Raw genomic sequence first — 17,401 nt, forward strand, 5'->3', positions numbered from 1 at the left:
TCAATGTGTTGATCACTTAGTAGGGGAAGGGCCCGCTGTGATCCAGGCAGTATGCAGTGCATTTTACAAATACATCATTCAATCTTCACAACAGCCCTGCGAAGTAGGTGCTATTATCCCTGTTTTACAGTTGAGGAAACTGAGGCAGAAGTTAAGTGACTTGCCCAGGATCACACAGCTAATAAGTGTCTGAGGCCAAATTTGAACTGAGGTCTTTGCAACTTCAGGCTCAGTGCTCAATATACTGTGCCACCTCTAAGTCTTTTCATAGTTGGTTTATTTTCACCGTATTGCTGTTATACAAATTCTTCTCTTCTGCTCACTTCAGTCTGTATCAGTTTATACAAGCCTTCTCAGACTTTACTGAAACTCCTTCATAATTTCTCACATCACATTAGTATTCCATCACATTCATATATTGTAACTTGTTCAACCTTTCCCCAATTGATGGACATCCTCCTCCCAATTTCCAGTTATTTTCCCCCACAAAGAACTGCTATAAGTATTTTTGTATATTTGGTTCCTTTTCTTTTTTTTCTTTGATCTGTTTGGGATATAGATCTAGTAGTGGTATTGCTAGGTCAAAAGGTATTCCTAGTTTAGTTTGAGCATAGTTCTAAATTCCTTTCCAAAAAGGTTGGATTAGTTCACAGCATTGCCAATAATTCATTAGTGTACCTGTTTTCCCACAGCCCCACCAACCTTTGTCATTTTCCTTTTTTTTTTTGTCATCTTAGCCAATCTGATAGGTGTGAGGTAGTACCTCAGAGTTGTTTAAATTTTTATTTTTCTACTTATTAGTGATTTAGAGCATTTTCTCATGATAATGGTTTGGATTTCTTTCTCTGAAAACTGCCTATCCATATCCTTAGACCACTTATCATTTGCTCTTTTCTTGTAAATTTGACTCAGTTTTACCTTCATTTATGTGTATGTATGTGTGTACAATCACAGTATTATGTTATATAAAATTATATATTATTATTAATTATATTGTTTATAGGTGATTTGTATTTATAAATATATTGTGTTTAATAAAATATATTAATCATGTTATATATATCTTAGAAATGAAACTTTCATTAGAGAATCTTGCAGCAAAGATTTTTTTTCTCAGTTTCCTACTTTTCTTCTAGAACTTCATTGGTTTTGTTTGGTCATGAATTTTTCCCCTATCCATAAATTTCACAGGTAATTTCTTCCATGTTCCACTAATTTGCTTATTATCTCACTCTTTGTCTATAAATCATATACCCATTTCGACTGTAGCTTGTTATATGGTATGAGATGTTAGTCTATACCTGGTTTCTGCCAGTCTGCTTTCTAGTTTACCCAACAATTTTTGTTGAATAGTGTGTGTTCACCCCAATAGCTGGGATCTTATGAGTTTATTAAATGCTAAGTTACTATGCTCATTTGCTTCTGTATATTATGTACCTAATTTTTTCCACTGATCAATCTCATTGTTTCTTATCCAGTACCAAATTTTTTCCCTAGTGACATAGTTCATGGAGGATAATAATAATAATAAATAATGATAGCCAGCATTTATATGGGGCAGCTAGGCTGTGCAGTATATAGAACACTGAGCCTGGAGTCAGGAGACCTGAGTTCAAATTAGGCTTCAGGCACTTACCAGCTGTATGATCCTGGGCAAGTAACTTCACCCTGTTTGCCTTAGTTTTCTAATTTGTCAGATGAGCTGGAGAAGGAAATGGCAAACTACTCCAGTATCTGCCAAGAAAACCCCAAATGAGGTCATGGAGAGTTAGATGTGACTGAAATGCCTCAACAACAACAAAAATGCTTATGTAGCGCTGTGTGCTAGACACCAAGGTAAGCTCTTTACAATTATTATCTCATTGATCCTCACAACAGCCCTGCAAGGTATGTTCTATTATTATCCCCATTTCTGAAATAAGAAAATGGAAGCAAATAGAGGTTAAGTGACTTGCCCAGGGACATACAAGCTAGTAAATATCTGAGGGTAAGTGGGGGAGGGATTGTTACATTCCCCCTTAGTATATTCCAGCCCCTACCCTCCTACAGGTACAAAGGATCTGCCTTCTTAAGACTCTCTGGAAGCAGTAGCTAGAATCCCTGTGTTGGAATCCCCTCTGATCTACATAGGGATCAGAGGTATATCCAATTCTTTTAACTAATCCTAATGTGCTCAAAGTACTCAAGTTACTTAGTACAGAGTACTTAAGTACTGGAAGTACTTAACTCTCAGCTTGATGAATTACATTTTTTAACTAGTTTATGCCTTTGATTCAGTAGAACCTGTAGAGCCGTCTAGGAATTGTTCATGCCCATTTGATTTTGTAACTTAGTCAAGGATACCTCATAAAAATATCCGGGCATAAGAATACCTTGTTGCATTCGGTGGAGTTGGAGTGTGGAAATATCCCGCTCACACCTGAAAGAGAAGGTCCAAATGACTTAAATCTTATTTTGCTTCTATCTTATAAACCAAAGGAGAATGATTTCCATAGTGGGGAAGGCTAGAACAGCAATAATTAACGGAGAATTATAATCCAAACTAATGTCTTGTTAGCGTATACCTGGTTGAATTGATCACCCACCTGGCCTGCATGAACTGCTTTCCAAAATACTAGAAGGACTGGTAAATGTGATTGTTTTGTCATTGAGGATTGTTTCAGCCCTGAAGAGGGCCCAAAACTGGACTAACTGGTCCGAAGCAGCACCCTGGTTCGCTCAGCAGACATGTTTTGCATGCTCTTTGAGTGAACCCAAAGCTCTCCTTCTGGAGTTTGCTGACTGGGAACACTCTTTTGACAAGGACCAGGCCCACTGGACATCTCCTTTATCTTATTGCTTTATAGATCTTATCCTATTATAGCATTCCTATTATGTTATTTCCATGTCTGTGGTTAACTCATATGGAGACTATAATTTTGGCTGACATAGGCATCCTGAGTCAGGGACGAAGAGGGAGCTTGCTCTAAGGGTATAAAAGTTCCTCTTCAAATTGTCTTTCTTTGAGTTCAAAATTATTCTGACTTCCCATGCATGCATGATTCTCTGGCTAAAAGAGAATAAATAGTACATATACAGCCTGATTCTGTTTGGTCTCTTAGACCAAACTTCTGTTTAAGGTTGACACCATCATTATTGATCTTTGAAAAACCATGGGATTAGGAATGGGGCATATACTGTCCTAATTTCCAAAGATGGATCCTTTAAACCTTAGGTCTTTGTCTTCTGGAAAAATTCTAGAATGTGTCAGATTACATAAGGAAGTGGTGAGCATTAAAAGTCAGCATGACTTGAGTCAGCTTGGTGGCTCAGTGGATAGAGCATGTTGGGCCTGGAGTCAGGAAGATCTGAGTTCAGATCCAGCCCCCGACACTTACTGGGCAAGTCATTTAACCTTTGTTTGTCTTAATCCACTGGAGAAGGAAATGGCAAACCACTCCAATATCTTTGCCAAGAAAACTCAATGGATACTGTAGTCCAGGAGGTCATGAAGAGTCAGACATGACTGAACAGCAACATATGTCTTCTTTGACAAGGCTATGAGACTAGTATATTAGGAGAAAGCCACAGGCATGGATTTTAGCAAAGCATCTGACAAAAATTCTCATACTATTCTTGTAGACAATATGTCAGAATGTAAACTGGATGTTAGTACAGTTAGGTTTTGAGATCAGGCCCAAGGAGCAATAATTAATTGAATGGATCAGTGTCAACTTAGCAGAAAGTCTCCCTGCAGTGCCCCAGGATCTGTCCCTAACCCCTACTGTTTAACCGTTTTATAAGTGATTTAGACGAAGGCGTAGATGGTATGTTTGCCACATTTGTAAATTAAATTAAACTGGCCATGGATATCAGAAATACTAGAACACTAGAATGTATCATTTGACACGTAAGTCACTCTTTGTCTTGAATTCCCAAGTAAATTTTAATTCTTCAATATAGTAACCATACTCTTATCCTGAACCTAGCTGGAGGCATGTGGCCTCAGACACTTACTAGCTGTGTAACCCTGGGCAAGTCACTTAACCTGTTTCCCTCAGTTTCCTCATCTGTAAAATTAGTGTAATAATAGTGCAGAGTTGTTGATAATATTTATAAACCCCTTAACACAGCGCCTGACACATAGTAGGTGATATAGGTAGATGGATAGTTATTCGCTTCCCTTTCCCCTTCCCCTCCACTTGGTGCTTTGCACATAGTAGATATTCAGAATCATAGAATACAAGAATGTAATATTTAACCTTAGAGAAAAGTCATTTAGGCCAGTCTACTAATTTTACAGAAGAAGAAATTGAGGCCCAGGGGAGAAGTGACTTGCCCAAGGTCACATAGCTACTTAACTTGGAAGACAAAGACTAGAATCTACTCTCATGTGCTATGTTAAGATTTCTGTAGATAAAGAGATTTGTCTTTATTCTTTCCATGACAGATCTTTTACTCAGGTAGATGAAATTGGTTCTGGAAATTGAATTTTTCCCTTTATTTTAAGTAGATTTTTATTGATCTTTTTAATGTGGTTTAAGGATTGAATAAGGCTTCACTGTTGGAAAGAGACACTTGTAGGCCATTTAACAGTTAACAAAAGGAGGTTTACTTAGCTCTAACATACAAAAGATGACTCAAATTAGGACACCTCACTCAACTGGGTTAGACTAGTTCCCCTATCTCCCTGTGGAATTCCAATTAGTTTATCAAGCAGGACGTGGTAGGATGTTGAGCCTTGGGATGTCAGCCTAGTGTGAAGTACCCCAACTCCTTGTGAATAAGTCTTTTAATTCTCTTATGTAACCTGGAAGCCACTTCATCATACACAGAAGCCATCAGGGAGCTGTGTCAAAGAAGGCCTTTGGACCCTTGGGCCAATCAAATCCTTAGGACAGTTATGTCACCTTGTGGGGAAAACTAGCCTAACCTATGTTTTAGAGGGAATAGGAGGGAATCCTAGTTCTCTCCCTCTCCCTCTCCTCCCTCTCCCCCTCTCCCTTCCTCCTCCCACTCATTCTCTCTTCCCAGAAAGCCCATGCTTCATAACAAGGATTTTTTTTAATTGAAAAAGAAAAAAAACTTTCAGGAAAACCAGTCAGCACGTTGAAAAAGTCTAATGCTCTACTCAGCGTTCCACACCTGTGTGTACCCCCTTGTCTTCAAAGGTGTGGAAGTGGGAGCTGGGGAAATGTATTCTTATATTTCCTTTGCTGCCAAGCTTATTCTTTTTAATTTTGCAACACTTGACATTGTGGTAGTCCTTGTCTGTGGCTCTCCCTCATTTTGCATCAGTTCATGTAAATCAGTTCATGCTTCCCTATATTCATCATGTTTATAGTAAAATTCTCTGACATTTATGTATTAGTTTCTTTAGCTGTTCCCTAATCAATGAGCATGTACTTTGTTTTCAGTTTCATTTTAAACAAAATGTTCTTAATGTTTTCAGTGAACTGAAAAATGTAGTACGTGGAGGCCACCAACATGTAGGGTTTTTTATTTATTGGAAATGTGGATATTACAGCTACTGTTAAGTTTGAAATTCTTGGCTTGTATTCTCCTGCTTATTCATCTGTCCCACAGTGGTACTAACAGTAATTGATGTGAAAGCATAAGGAATCCTTGTAAACAGCAGGTGGGAGTAGGGGTCCAGATGTTAACTAAAGAACCATCCCATATATGCTACTGAAAGTTTTATAAAAAATGTGATTGGAGCTAAATGAGCTGTTGAATCTTCTCACACCATGGTGCCCTGTTGCTCTGGAGATAGGATGTCGAACGGATTTGCTTCACTTACATTGGGCAAAGCAAAGAATGTGCCTTTTCAGCAAAGGAATACTGTTTGGGTAAAGTAAAGCAAAGCAAATTTAAAGAAATCTGTTTGTTTGTTTCTCCTATTGGGGCTATATGGATAAAAAAGACTAGAAATGTTGCTTGCAGTTGAAAAATTAGAATAATTTGAGAAGAAAAATTAGAATAATTTGTTTTAACCCAACACACATTTTTTAAGTGTCTACTCTGTGGAAGGCAAATGAAAATCAAGATAACTTAGTAGAGACTTGGACCTAGATTCAAGAAATCCTATGTGCAAGCCCTGTTCCTGAAACATAATAGCAAATAACCTCTTAGTTGTCCTCTTCCCCCACACCTTCAATTCTCAATACATAGCAACTTCTTCCTTCCTTCCTTCCTTCCTCCCTCCCTTCCTTCCTTCCTCCCTTCCTCCCTTCTTCCTTCCCTCCCTCCCTCCCTTCCTTCCTCCTAGGTTAAGCGACTTGCCGAGGGTCAGACAGCTAATAAGTGTCTGAGGTCACATTTGAACTTAGGTCCTTCTGACTCCAGAGCTAGTGCTTTATCCACTGCAATACCTAGCTGCCCCACATGACAAATTTCTTAATTGGTGGAGGGCATTTGGCATATCAGTGAAATCAATTATACCTTGACACCCCCCCCCCCCCACCAAGGGCCTGGTAATACAAAGAAAAATGCCATTTTCTGCCCTCAGACACTTTATGTTCTTATGAGGTACAGAGCAATGTAAATAGGAGATAATTTGAGGAAGGAGAAAGCACTAGAAAGTTGGGAAATGAGGAAAGATATTTTAGGAGCACTTGAACTGATCTCCAAAGTAAAGTATTACATCTGAACAATGAGATGAACCTGTTTTTGTTTTAGGGCCTTCATGAAGGTCAGGATGCAGGGTAGCATTTGCCCTCTTTCCACTTGCGCTGGCCCATCTGTCTCTTTGAATAGTTTGATCAGGGTCCCCATACAGGCCACACTTGTCCTTAACGACAAGTTTGGCCACATTGAGTTTAGTCACTGTTGTGGTCTAACTTTGAAGCTGCAGTCATCACGGTCTGCTTTTTTTGGTGTCTTTATACCACAGGCTTGTGTTAGTGTGAATGAGATGTATCAAGCAGTGTGATTGGTTTTAAATTACTAGCCTTCCCGCCTATCCCGCATCCAGCAGATGTCTTATTTTTTTGAGGCAGGAAAAGGACCACCGTAATGACTATGGTATTACAGATGAGACAGTACATTTTAGTAAATGGTTTTGGAGTCAAGAGGTTCTGGATTCAGAGCTTGGCTCTGCCATTCACTAACTGTATAACCTTGTAACTACTTTCAGCCATTTTTCCCCTATAAATTAAGGGAGTAAGACTAGATGGGCCATTACTCAATTCAGTCCAGTGAGCTTTTATTAGGTACCTGTCCTTCTGCCACTAGATGGAGAGAAACTGATCTTTGCTTTTTCCCTTCCCCTGCAAAAATAAATTCATTTAAAACCTGTTGCTCTGGAAATCATCTCTAGTAGGTATCACTTTTTCAGTTGTTACTCTCAGAGCTCTTATTAGTGGAAAAAGCTGGCCATTGTTCCCTGATTGAAATGAGAAGAGCCTTGCCTTGTCCCACAGGCTGGTTTCCTTTGAGAAGATTCTGTAATGCATCGTATAATCTGAGATTTCCTGTTCTGTTTGGTCTCTCTTTCAGCTGAATACACACAATCCTTTTTATAGTACCAGTCCCTGGCCTTCAGAGACTATTGAGACAGCTGGTAGTACAGGATTATATTATTCTTTTTGGTTATTGGTGATGCAGGTTAGCAACAATAATGATGACGTGTGTGTGTGTGTGTGTGTGTGTGTGTGTGTGTGTGTGCTGCACAATATAGGATACAGATTATATAAACATAATATGAAAATAAGAAAAAGAAGGGTAAGAATTAAAATCCAAGAGCTTCTGTTCTTTTTCTTTTTTATTTTATTGGGCAAGGAAGATAAGAAGCATTTATTAAGTGCTTACTATGCACATTGTGCTAAGCACTTTACAGATATTGTTATTTCATATTCACAACAGTCCTGGGAGTAGGTGCAATTGTTGAAAGTTATATTGACTCAGTTACTCATTATTCCCAGCCCTGATTATGAACCAGTGTGGGAGGAAGTTGTGGTGGGGAAGATGACACCAAGTCTGCAGCTTTTATATTACCTTCTCTATGTCAAGTTCCCCTACTTGCAAAATGTCACCTTTTTACTACCTTGGAGACAAACTGAGTTGCAAGGGCCCAACCTTTTCTGCTGAGGTGGACCCATCTGGATTGTCACAAAGTTACCTATAAAAACTGTCCCCATCTTGAAGCAATTGCTGATCCTCAGTGATGAGCCTGTCAAAATGTTGCTACCTTGACTTACTTAAAATAAAAACCTCTTAATTCTCTTTGTCCTGAGTTTTGCCTTGTTAATCATTAGGGTGACCGCCCCAAAGGAAGAATTTTCCTTTCAACAGTGTTGTGATCCCCACTTTACAGTTGAGAAATCTGAAGCAGACAGAGGTTAATTTCTAATTGTGCCCCTCACTTTTTCTACATTCAGTGAGCCAGCCTTTATAACAAAGAATAAAAAAAGGAAGATGGCAGGAGAAGCAGTTCAGCAAAATTAACCACCACATCAGCTGACAACAGGCAGTGTTTTACACACATAATATTCAAAGAAGCAAGAGAAAGTACCTTTTTTCCCATTCAAGGGAGGGCTTTCATTTCATCTTTATAACTGCAGCACCTAGCCCATCCCTTGCGCATAGGTAGGTATGGGATGAAATTATGAAACGAAACAAGATAACACCTGTTCACCTGCCACATAATTGCTGAAAATGTTAGCAGTTCAGAACATTAGCTCATATTATTTATTAACTTGTCGGTACAAAAATACATTTCTGAGCTGAGGTTTTGTTTCAAGGGAAAAAACAGTATTTTAAAGTTTAGGCTAAGGTCCAAACCCCCGCCTTGCTTAGTTGTTTGCATTCCGAGCTATTCCCTGGCTTCTTCCCCTGAAATCCATCAGTTCACAATAAGGGTCTTGAATCACAGTACATGTGATTGGTCATAATTTTATATGAAGCAAAATCAGGAATTATATAGAGGGATATTGTGTAGGAAATGCTTGTTGACCGAAGGAATGGGGGAAGGAGGGAAGGGAAGTTCAGCCTTCACTGTCCTTTTCCTGAACAACCTCAGCGTCAGTCTATGCCATCCAGCAAACCCTCCTTGTGTGTCTGAATAGGTGGAGTGCTCTGGCTTCCTAAGCAAACAGCCCCAGCTTTTGTCTGTGTTCCAAGGGGACCCTCTGCAGTATAGCCCCATCCTACTTTCCCAGGCTTATCACACATTATTCACTTTCACCCCCAGTAAACTGGCTTATAATCCTTCACACAGGATGTCCCACCTCTGTATCAGGAGGGCAGAGTTTATAATCTCAAAGAGGATCATAAACATGTCTGAAAGGTTCGGAATCGCCGGATATAAGAAACTCTCAAAGTAGAAGGCAGAAGAATCAAAACATTTATTTAGGCTCCACAGTAACCAACCCATGAACCAGAAGCCCCATTTTGATATGTTGATCCAAATCTTCCAGGCCCAATAAGTACGCCTTGAAAGAGTAACCAGGAGGCTACAGAGAAACATGATTGCGTAAAGCAAAATCATGTTTCCCCCTTTATGGTAATAAGATTACCCACTGGACTGAAGTCTTTGTTCAGCTTCCTCCCGTAGGTCAGCTCTGCTACTGGCAGCTCCTGCCTCAGCTGTGTCTGTGTCTGTAACTGAAGCTGCAACTGTAACTGACGATGTAACTGTCGTAACTGCCTCTGTAACGGTCGTTGTAACTGTCGCTGGCTCCAACCGGAAAAGGAGGAGAGAGCTCTTCAAGCTGTCCTCTCCCCTCTTATAGGGTTTTTGACATCATCAAGCTCCGCCCGAATGACCAGGGCCGATTGGTTCCTGAGTTGGCCCCTCCCCCTAGCATAGACATTAACACCTCCCCTCAGCCAGCCCCATGACTCCTCACACAGGAAGTTGTCTGGTCCTGCCCCGGAAGAGCAAGCCCCAGCGTCCAGGGAAGCTCAATGAGGTAAGCTGAGTCATTCAAAGAAAACAAAGCCCATTCTGGCTACACTCCACCCCTTGTTATAGGATACATAATCTAATCAGCCATGTATCCTAGAACATACATTGTGATCCAATTACAAAGGAAACTAAAACATATCATTCATTATAAAGCAAAACATATCATTCAGTGACATTCCCAAACATTGGTTAACGATTCAAATGTGATCCACCCCTAGATCCCAGCAAGATAATCTCTTCAATCAATCATCCCCAAAATAATTATTAATAATTCAAATGTCCACCCCTAAATCCTTGTATCCATTACATAGGATCAATAATATCATAACAATAAAACAACACAGCAAGGATAACACAAAATAAGTAAACAGAACACTATCATCATTTCCACCCCCCTTGAACGATTGGGGCTCAAAATCTTGGGGTGAGGGGTGAAGGTCTCATTTTCCATAGCTTCTTCATGCTGAAATTGGATGTAGAGATGGCCCTGCCCCCAAAAAGTCCCATTCCAGAGGTCATTTCTTTAACGAGCTGGCAGGAATTCCAAGAATGCTACATGCTTAGGCAGTCACCGGAAAGTGCAGGGTGCTTAAGCCTGAAGGAAACAAAACTAGCAACAAGGTTAGCCAAAACAAAGGACAAAAAGAATAGTCTGTGAATCTATTATTATAACCTATTCACGGTAAAATATATGGTTCAGGGGTACGATTTGGTAATTATTTTCCCCTGAATAGACAACTGTTACAGTGTTGTCCTTCCCATGGGCTATAACTTCTGCAGCCTTTGGAATATCATCTGGCTTCCGTTTTACCCATACCTTAGCTCCTGACTGAATCCCAACTTCTCGTAAACACTTTTCCAAATCCCTAGGATCTCCTCTCCGTAGCCTTGGTTCCCAGTTTTCACAGGGTCCAGCTTTTTTAGCCAATTCTTTTGCTAGGGAGGAATAAAATGGATCCTCCCATCCTGGGATATTCATCTCTTCCTCTGAAATTGTTCTGCTTCTAAATAGAGATCTTATACCTAGCGATCCTGTTCGTGACGCCAAATGTATCAGGAGGGCAGAGTTTATAATCTCAAAGAGGATCATAAACATGTCTGAAAGGTTCGGAATCGCCGGATATAAGAAACTCTCAAAGTAGAAGGCAGAAGAATCAAAACATTTATTTAGGCTCCACAGTAACCAACCCATGAACCAGAAGCCCCATTTTGATATGTTGATCCAAATCTTCCAGGCCCAATAAGTACGCCTTGAAAGAGTAACCAGGAGGCTACAGAGAAACATGATTGCGTAAAGCAAAATCATGTTTCCCCCTTTATGGTAATAAGATTACCCACTGGACTGAAGTCTTTGTTCAGCTTCCTCCCGTAGGTCAGCTCTGCTACTGGCAGCTCCTGCCTCAGCTGTGTCTGTGTCTGTAACTGAAGCTGCAACTGTAACTGACGATGTAACTGTCGTAACTGCCTCTGTAACGGTCGTTGTAACTGTCGCTGGCTCCAACCGGAAAAGGAGGAGAGAGCTCTTCAAGCTGTCCTCTCCCCTCTTATAGGGTTTTTGACATCATCAAGCTCCGCCCGAATGACCAGGGCCGATTGGTTCCTGAGTTGGCCCCTCCCCCTAGCATAGACATTAACACCTCCCCTCAGCCAGCCCCATGACTCCTCACACAGGAAGTTGTCTGGTCCTGCCCCGGAAGAGCAAGCCCCAGCGTCCAGGGAAGCTCAATGAGGTAAGCTGAGTCATTCAAAGAAAACAAAGCCCATTCTGGCTACAACCTCCCATCTTCATGCGTTTCCACAGGCTGTCCCTTATGCCTGGCAGGAAGGAGGGAAGTGAGAGAGAGAGGATGGAAAGGAAGAAGGGAGGGGGAGGGGAGAAGGAAAGAAAGAAGGAAGAAAAAAGGGAGGAAGGAATGGAGGGACAAAGCAAAGAAGGAAAGGAGGGATGAAGGAAGGAAAGGGATGAAAGAAGAAAATGAGAGACAAAGGAAAGAAAGGAGGGACAAAGGACGAAAGGAAGTAAAAAGCAGAGGGAGAAAGGAAGGAAAAGAGAAATGAAAGAAAAAAGGAAAGGACAGAGGAAGGAAAGGAAGGAAGGGAGGAAAGAAGAGAGAAGGAAGAGAGGGAAGAAGGAAAGAAGCAAAGGAGGGGAGGAAGGATGGAAACAGGCATTTATTAAGTGCTTACTATGTGCCAGGCACTTTGCTAAACGCTTTTCAAATGTCTTCCCATTACACAACCCTGGGAGATGGGTTCTATATTATCTTTATTTTATAATTGAGGAAACTGAGGCAATCACAAGTTTAGTACCTTGCTGGCGGTCACACAGCTAGTAAAATTTTATGAGGAAGTACTTGAACTCAGGTCTTCATAAGTCCAGGCCTACAGTTCTATGCACTGAACTATCTGTTGGCCTTTGCCTGGCATGCCCTCCTTCATCTCTGCCTCATAGACTCTCTAGCTTTTTTCAAAGCTCCGGGGAAGTACCAGTTCCTAGACTAGGCCTTTCTTGATATTCCTAGATATGCTAATACTTCTCTCTAACCCCCTCCCCTAAAGTTACCTTGTATTTCCTTTGCATATTTTTTTTTTGGTGTCTCTTTATATGCATACATGTTGTTTCTCCCAATCAAATGTAAGCTTCTGGAGAGCAGAGACTATATTACTTGTGTCTTTGTGTCACTAGCATTTAGCTTACAATGGATGGATGCTTAATAAATGCTTGTTAATTGATTATTTTCTCTTCAGGGCCAAATTTGGTCTATCATTAGAACAGGATTCAGTTTGGAGGGGTTTTCATTCCTTCTATTTCCGTTGTTACACTTATTGTACCTATTGTTATCCTGGTTCTGCTTGCTTCTCTCTGAATCAGTTCACACCCTTCCCATCACACTTCTCTAAATTCTTTATGTCATTTGAGAATGCAGTACTATTACATTTTGTTCTTGTGTCACAGCTTGTTTTTAGCCACTCACCAGTTGGTGGGCATGCTTTTAAAGACCCATGAGACTGTAAACTCCTTGAGGGCAGGGGCTATCTTTTACGTCTTTTTGTATCCCCAGTGCTTAGTAGGTGCTTAATCAATACTGATTGACTTCAAAATATGGGACTTTGCAGGTAGAAGAGACTTCATTGTATAGATGAGCAAACCAAAACCTAGAGGAGGTGTGATTTACCTAGGGTCCCACAGGTTGTTCATGATGTACCCTAAGGATTCCAGGTATCTTGGATTCTAGTCCAATGTTGTTATGAGATGCCATGCTGCCTCTCTTTACTATAGAGCTTTTCCTTTTTATTTAACTGAGAACTAAAGCAGTATTTACCTGCTGTCACTGGCTTTTCTGCTAGAGCAATTGTTGAGTTAGTGGGGCAAGTGTGAGACAGGAGATCCTGGGATCCTCTGTACTGCATATTCTAGTTTTTTCATCTGATTGACATTGTGGCAGGGACTATGATTGCCCTCCCCTGAAAGTTCCAGGTTACCAACATTGATCTTTTATAAATTATTTTTTAAAAATTGTAAAATTTGACAGATAACAAATATGAACAAATATCTCAGTATTCCAAGAACAGAAAAAAGATTATATATGAAACTGTGAATCTCTAGAATGTATAATTTTTCAGATAATATTTTCCCCAATTACATGTTAAGCCAGTTTGTAACAATTTCTTTTGATGTTTTGAGTTCCAAATTCTATCTGTCCCTCCCGTTCTTCACCCCCATAGTAAGCAATCCAGTATAACTTACATCTGCAATCATATAAAATATTACATATTTTAGAATGTATAATTCTAAAGGAGATATTTAATTATATTAAATTTTAAATAAAATTAAATTTAAATTAGGAGCAAAATTATCCTACATAATCATGGCCCTTTATTAACTTTTTTTCTCTTTTCTTTGGATTTTTAAAAATGTTTCATTGACTTTTTTCTTTTTTTTTCTCAACTATCACTATCAATACCCAACTCTCCTCCATATAATTCCTTCCACCTCCAACCAGATGAAAACTCTCTTACAACAAATAAGTGTAGTAATAAGTACAAAATGTATCAACACATTGGTTGTTTGTGAAAATATACGTCTTATCCTGTAGATCTGTGCATCAAGTCTCTACCAAAAGGTGAGAGGCATGCTTTTTATCTTCTTCTTAAATTAAAATTGGTCACTGCCATGATCAGAGTTTGAAAGTCTTTCAAAGTTGGTTTCCTTTCTCCGGTTGTAGATATTGCATAGATTATTTTTATTTTGCTTCACTCTATATGACTTTGTACAAACCTTCCCAAGTTTCCCTGACTCCTTGCCTTTTGTCATTTCCTTTGATATAACATCCTATTACATTCACGTACCATGGTTTCCCAGTAGAGGGGCACCTACTTGTTTCCAGATCTCTGCTACAGCAACAACAACAAAAAAGGTGCTGTCAATATATTTGTTCATATGAGTACTTTGTATCTTTCATCTCTTTGTAGTATATGCCTAGTAATGGTATCATAGCTGCGTCAGAGGGTATGAATAATTTAGTGACTTTTGGGTGTAATTTTAAATTGTTTCCCAGAATGATTTAACCGATTCACTGCTCCACCAGAAGTGAATTTGTGTCCTGCCCTCCCACAGTCCCTCCAGAACTTCCTTTCTGCCAGTCATTTCAATTTGCATTTAACTTGTCATTATTAGCGAATTGGAATATTTTTAATATAGTGTGATAAACTTTCATTTCTTTTTTTGAAAAACCATCGACACTTGGGAATGGCTCTTGTCCTTAAGTATTTGTATCAATTCCAGGCACATCTTGGATTCAGACCTTTGTCAGAGAAATTTGCTGCCAGTATTTTCTCCCTAGTAACTGTTTCCCTTCTAATTCTACCTACGTTAATATTACTTTTGCAAAATCTTTTTTGCTGTAATCAGAATTGCCTATTTTATATTTTTATGGTCAAGAGCTCTTCCCCCATAATAGTGAAAAATATCACCTTTCTTTCTCCTCATGTTGGCTTAATACATGACTTTTTATTATGGTCACATAAGGGTTTAGAGCTTTTGTTGTGGCATATGATGTAAGATATGTTATCAGCATCCTAGAATGTGGTTTCACAAGCTTCCAGAACAAAATACTCCCTCCAGATGAGAAAGGCAAGTTAGAGCAGGGTGGTCACTTCCTGGATGCTTACTTTACTTTTTTACTTACCCCGTTACACTAATAGTAGCTAGCACATTTATGTCACCCTTTCAGGTTTGCAAAAGTACGTGTGTTATGAGGTAGAACTATTATCATGTTTTAGGGATGAGGAAACTGAGGCAAGCAGAGGTTAAGTGACTTGCCCAGGGTCGCATCGCTATCAAGTGTTTTAGGCCGGGTTTGAACTCGGGTCTTCTTGCCTCTAGGCCCAATGCTCTACCCACTGAGCTTCCTTACATTATTTTTTCAAATATATGTTGTAATATATGAAAACCTCCATATCTTCTTCCGGGGAACTGTTGTCTAACCATGACTCCACTGTCTTATACTTGTGAAGTTGTTGTGGTTTTTAACCTGAATATAAGATTTTGTATTAATCCTTATTATATTTTACTTTTTTCAGTTCAGCCCACTGTTCTGATCTGTAAAGATTTTTTTGTGTTCTGTCACCCAGTGTGTTAGCAGACCTTCTCAGTTTTATGCCATCTATGCCCTTTATCAAGTGTTTTAAATAGTGTAGAACCAATGGCCTCAGAGCCTTTGAGCCCTTCACTACTGACTTCCTTGCTCTTTTATATAGTACCATTAAGGTTCATTCTTTTGATTCAGCTGTCCAAATCTACCTAATTTTACTACTTATCAGCCCACATCTCCCCATCTTTTCTCAAAAGAACAGCCTTAGAGATTTTGCTAGTTAGGCCTGGTCTCTGGGTATATACTTGGTCTTGTCATCCCTTTTACAAACCCTAGTAAGGAAGTTTATGTTAGCGATGAACTTCTGGCTTCTTCCAGGATGATTCGCCAGCAAAAAAACCCCATCTGTCACGTCCCACCAAACCATGCTTTCTCTAAATATCACTTCTTATTTGGGAGGGGTAATTTAATTTAATATTATAGTAAATATATCTAGTTATGACTTTTGAAGTCAGACATGCTGTACCTGGACCCCAAAATAATGATTTATTTTGGTTTTCCTGGAGCACAAAGGACAACAGCCACCTTTTGAAGTAAATTAATGCTTATAAAAAGAGCCATTGTTTGGTTCGTGCAAAATGTTAGGAGACGTTATACATTGTATAGTATATATTAGACATAGGCCATTAAATTGGTCTTCCACTGATTCTTCCTATTTAAGTGCAACCCTCCCCCACCAAAAAAAATCCCACAAGACCTTTTTCTGTCCTTACATCTATCTCTGTACCCATTCCTGTTGAGGGAAGGGATGCCTTTTCCTTGGCGTAACTGTTGGTGTCAGTTTATTATCTAAGTCCAGGCTGATTTTAGAATAAGACAATTGAAAGATAAGGAATCATTTTCATGATGAGTGGCTGGGCTGAGCCCCACTTAAGTATTAGGAGTATGGCAGCATCAACATGCCAGTGTTCCAAATAGAATGGCTCATGGCAAAGTGTAAAGCATTGCCCCAGATGACGGTAAAAGAGGATCGTGTGAAAGTGCTTTGGAAAGAGTAAATGCCAATTTTACTTAGTCTTGTGTGTGATGTACAGCATTTCAGCGATAGCATATGGTTGTGTGTTCCCCCTGGGTCTTAGAGTAGGCTATATTTTACTGACTTGTAGTGTAGGAGGTAGAATTAATGGTGGTCTCATCTTTAATCACTTGGAGGAACTAGACAGAGAGAATTCCCTGAGCCAATCTATCCATCTTCAAGTAATTGAAAAAAAAAAAAATCTCAGGTACCAAGTTAACCTTAAAAGAATGATCATCTGTCTCCCTGGTTTGGACTAGAATGAATCAGGGCTATTGATCTCATCTCTTAGGTATCTCTTTTAGCAGATGTCAGTCATATCATACACATCATACATAATTTGTATGGTACCATGGGAAGGCCCTGGAATTTTCTCATTCCAGAGTACAAAAATACAATGTAGGGGAAGAGATGTTTCTATGCTTTTTTTTTCTTTTTTGGCAGAAAGCATTTTGGTAGATTGGAATCACATTGAATGCTTCATTTAGAGGGGGCTGTGAATTCCTAGTAAAACCATTTGTTCAACTGGCTTTTTTTTTTCCTTTTTTTTTCAGAGTGATCAATGCAGGAAAGAGCACGCACAATGAAGATCAGGCCAGTTGTGAGGTGCTATCTGTGAAGAAGAAGCCTGGAGTCATTACCTCAACTCCAAACAGAAATTCATCTGCAAAGCGAAGGTCCTCTCTTCCAAATGGGGAAGGGCTGCAACTAAAGGAGAATTCTGTAAGAGAATCCCTTTTAATCTTGGTATTCGCTTAAGTCAGATACTCTTTTGCACAGTGCCTGAGCAGAGTGGGCTCTTAAGAAACTAGCTTAGCTTTTTTCCTGAAGGGTTTAAGATGAAAG

The 17,401-nt window shown here is 39.6% G+C and overlaps 1 protein-coding gene across 1 annotated transcript in view; it reads left to right on the forward strand.

The window, feature by feature from the left end:
• The window catches only part of PPM1H (protein phosphatase, Mg2+/Mn2+ dependent 1H), a 317,942-nt gene that overhangs the window by 98,044 nt on the left and 202,497 nt on the right, over positions 1 to 17,401 (forward strand). Inside the window, exon 2 of the mRNA XM_036760023.1 lies at positions 17,110 to 17,278. Within this exon, the coding sequence (XP_036615918.1) occupies positions 17,110 to 17,278 (169 nt within the window). The remainder of the gene's footprint in view (positions 1 to 17,109; positions 17,279 to 17,401) is intronic.

This window comes from Trichosurus vulpecula, chromosome 5 (assembly GCF_011100635.1).
Source record: "Trichosurus vulpecula isolate mTriVul1 chromosome 5, mTriVul1.pri, whole genome shotgun sequence".
Taxonomy (NCBI): Eukaryota; Metazoa; Chordata; class Mammalia; order Diprotodontia; family Phalangeridae; genus Trichosurus; species Trichosurus vulpecula.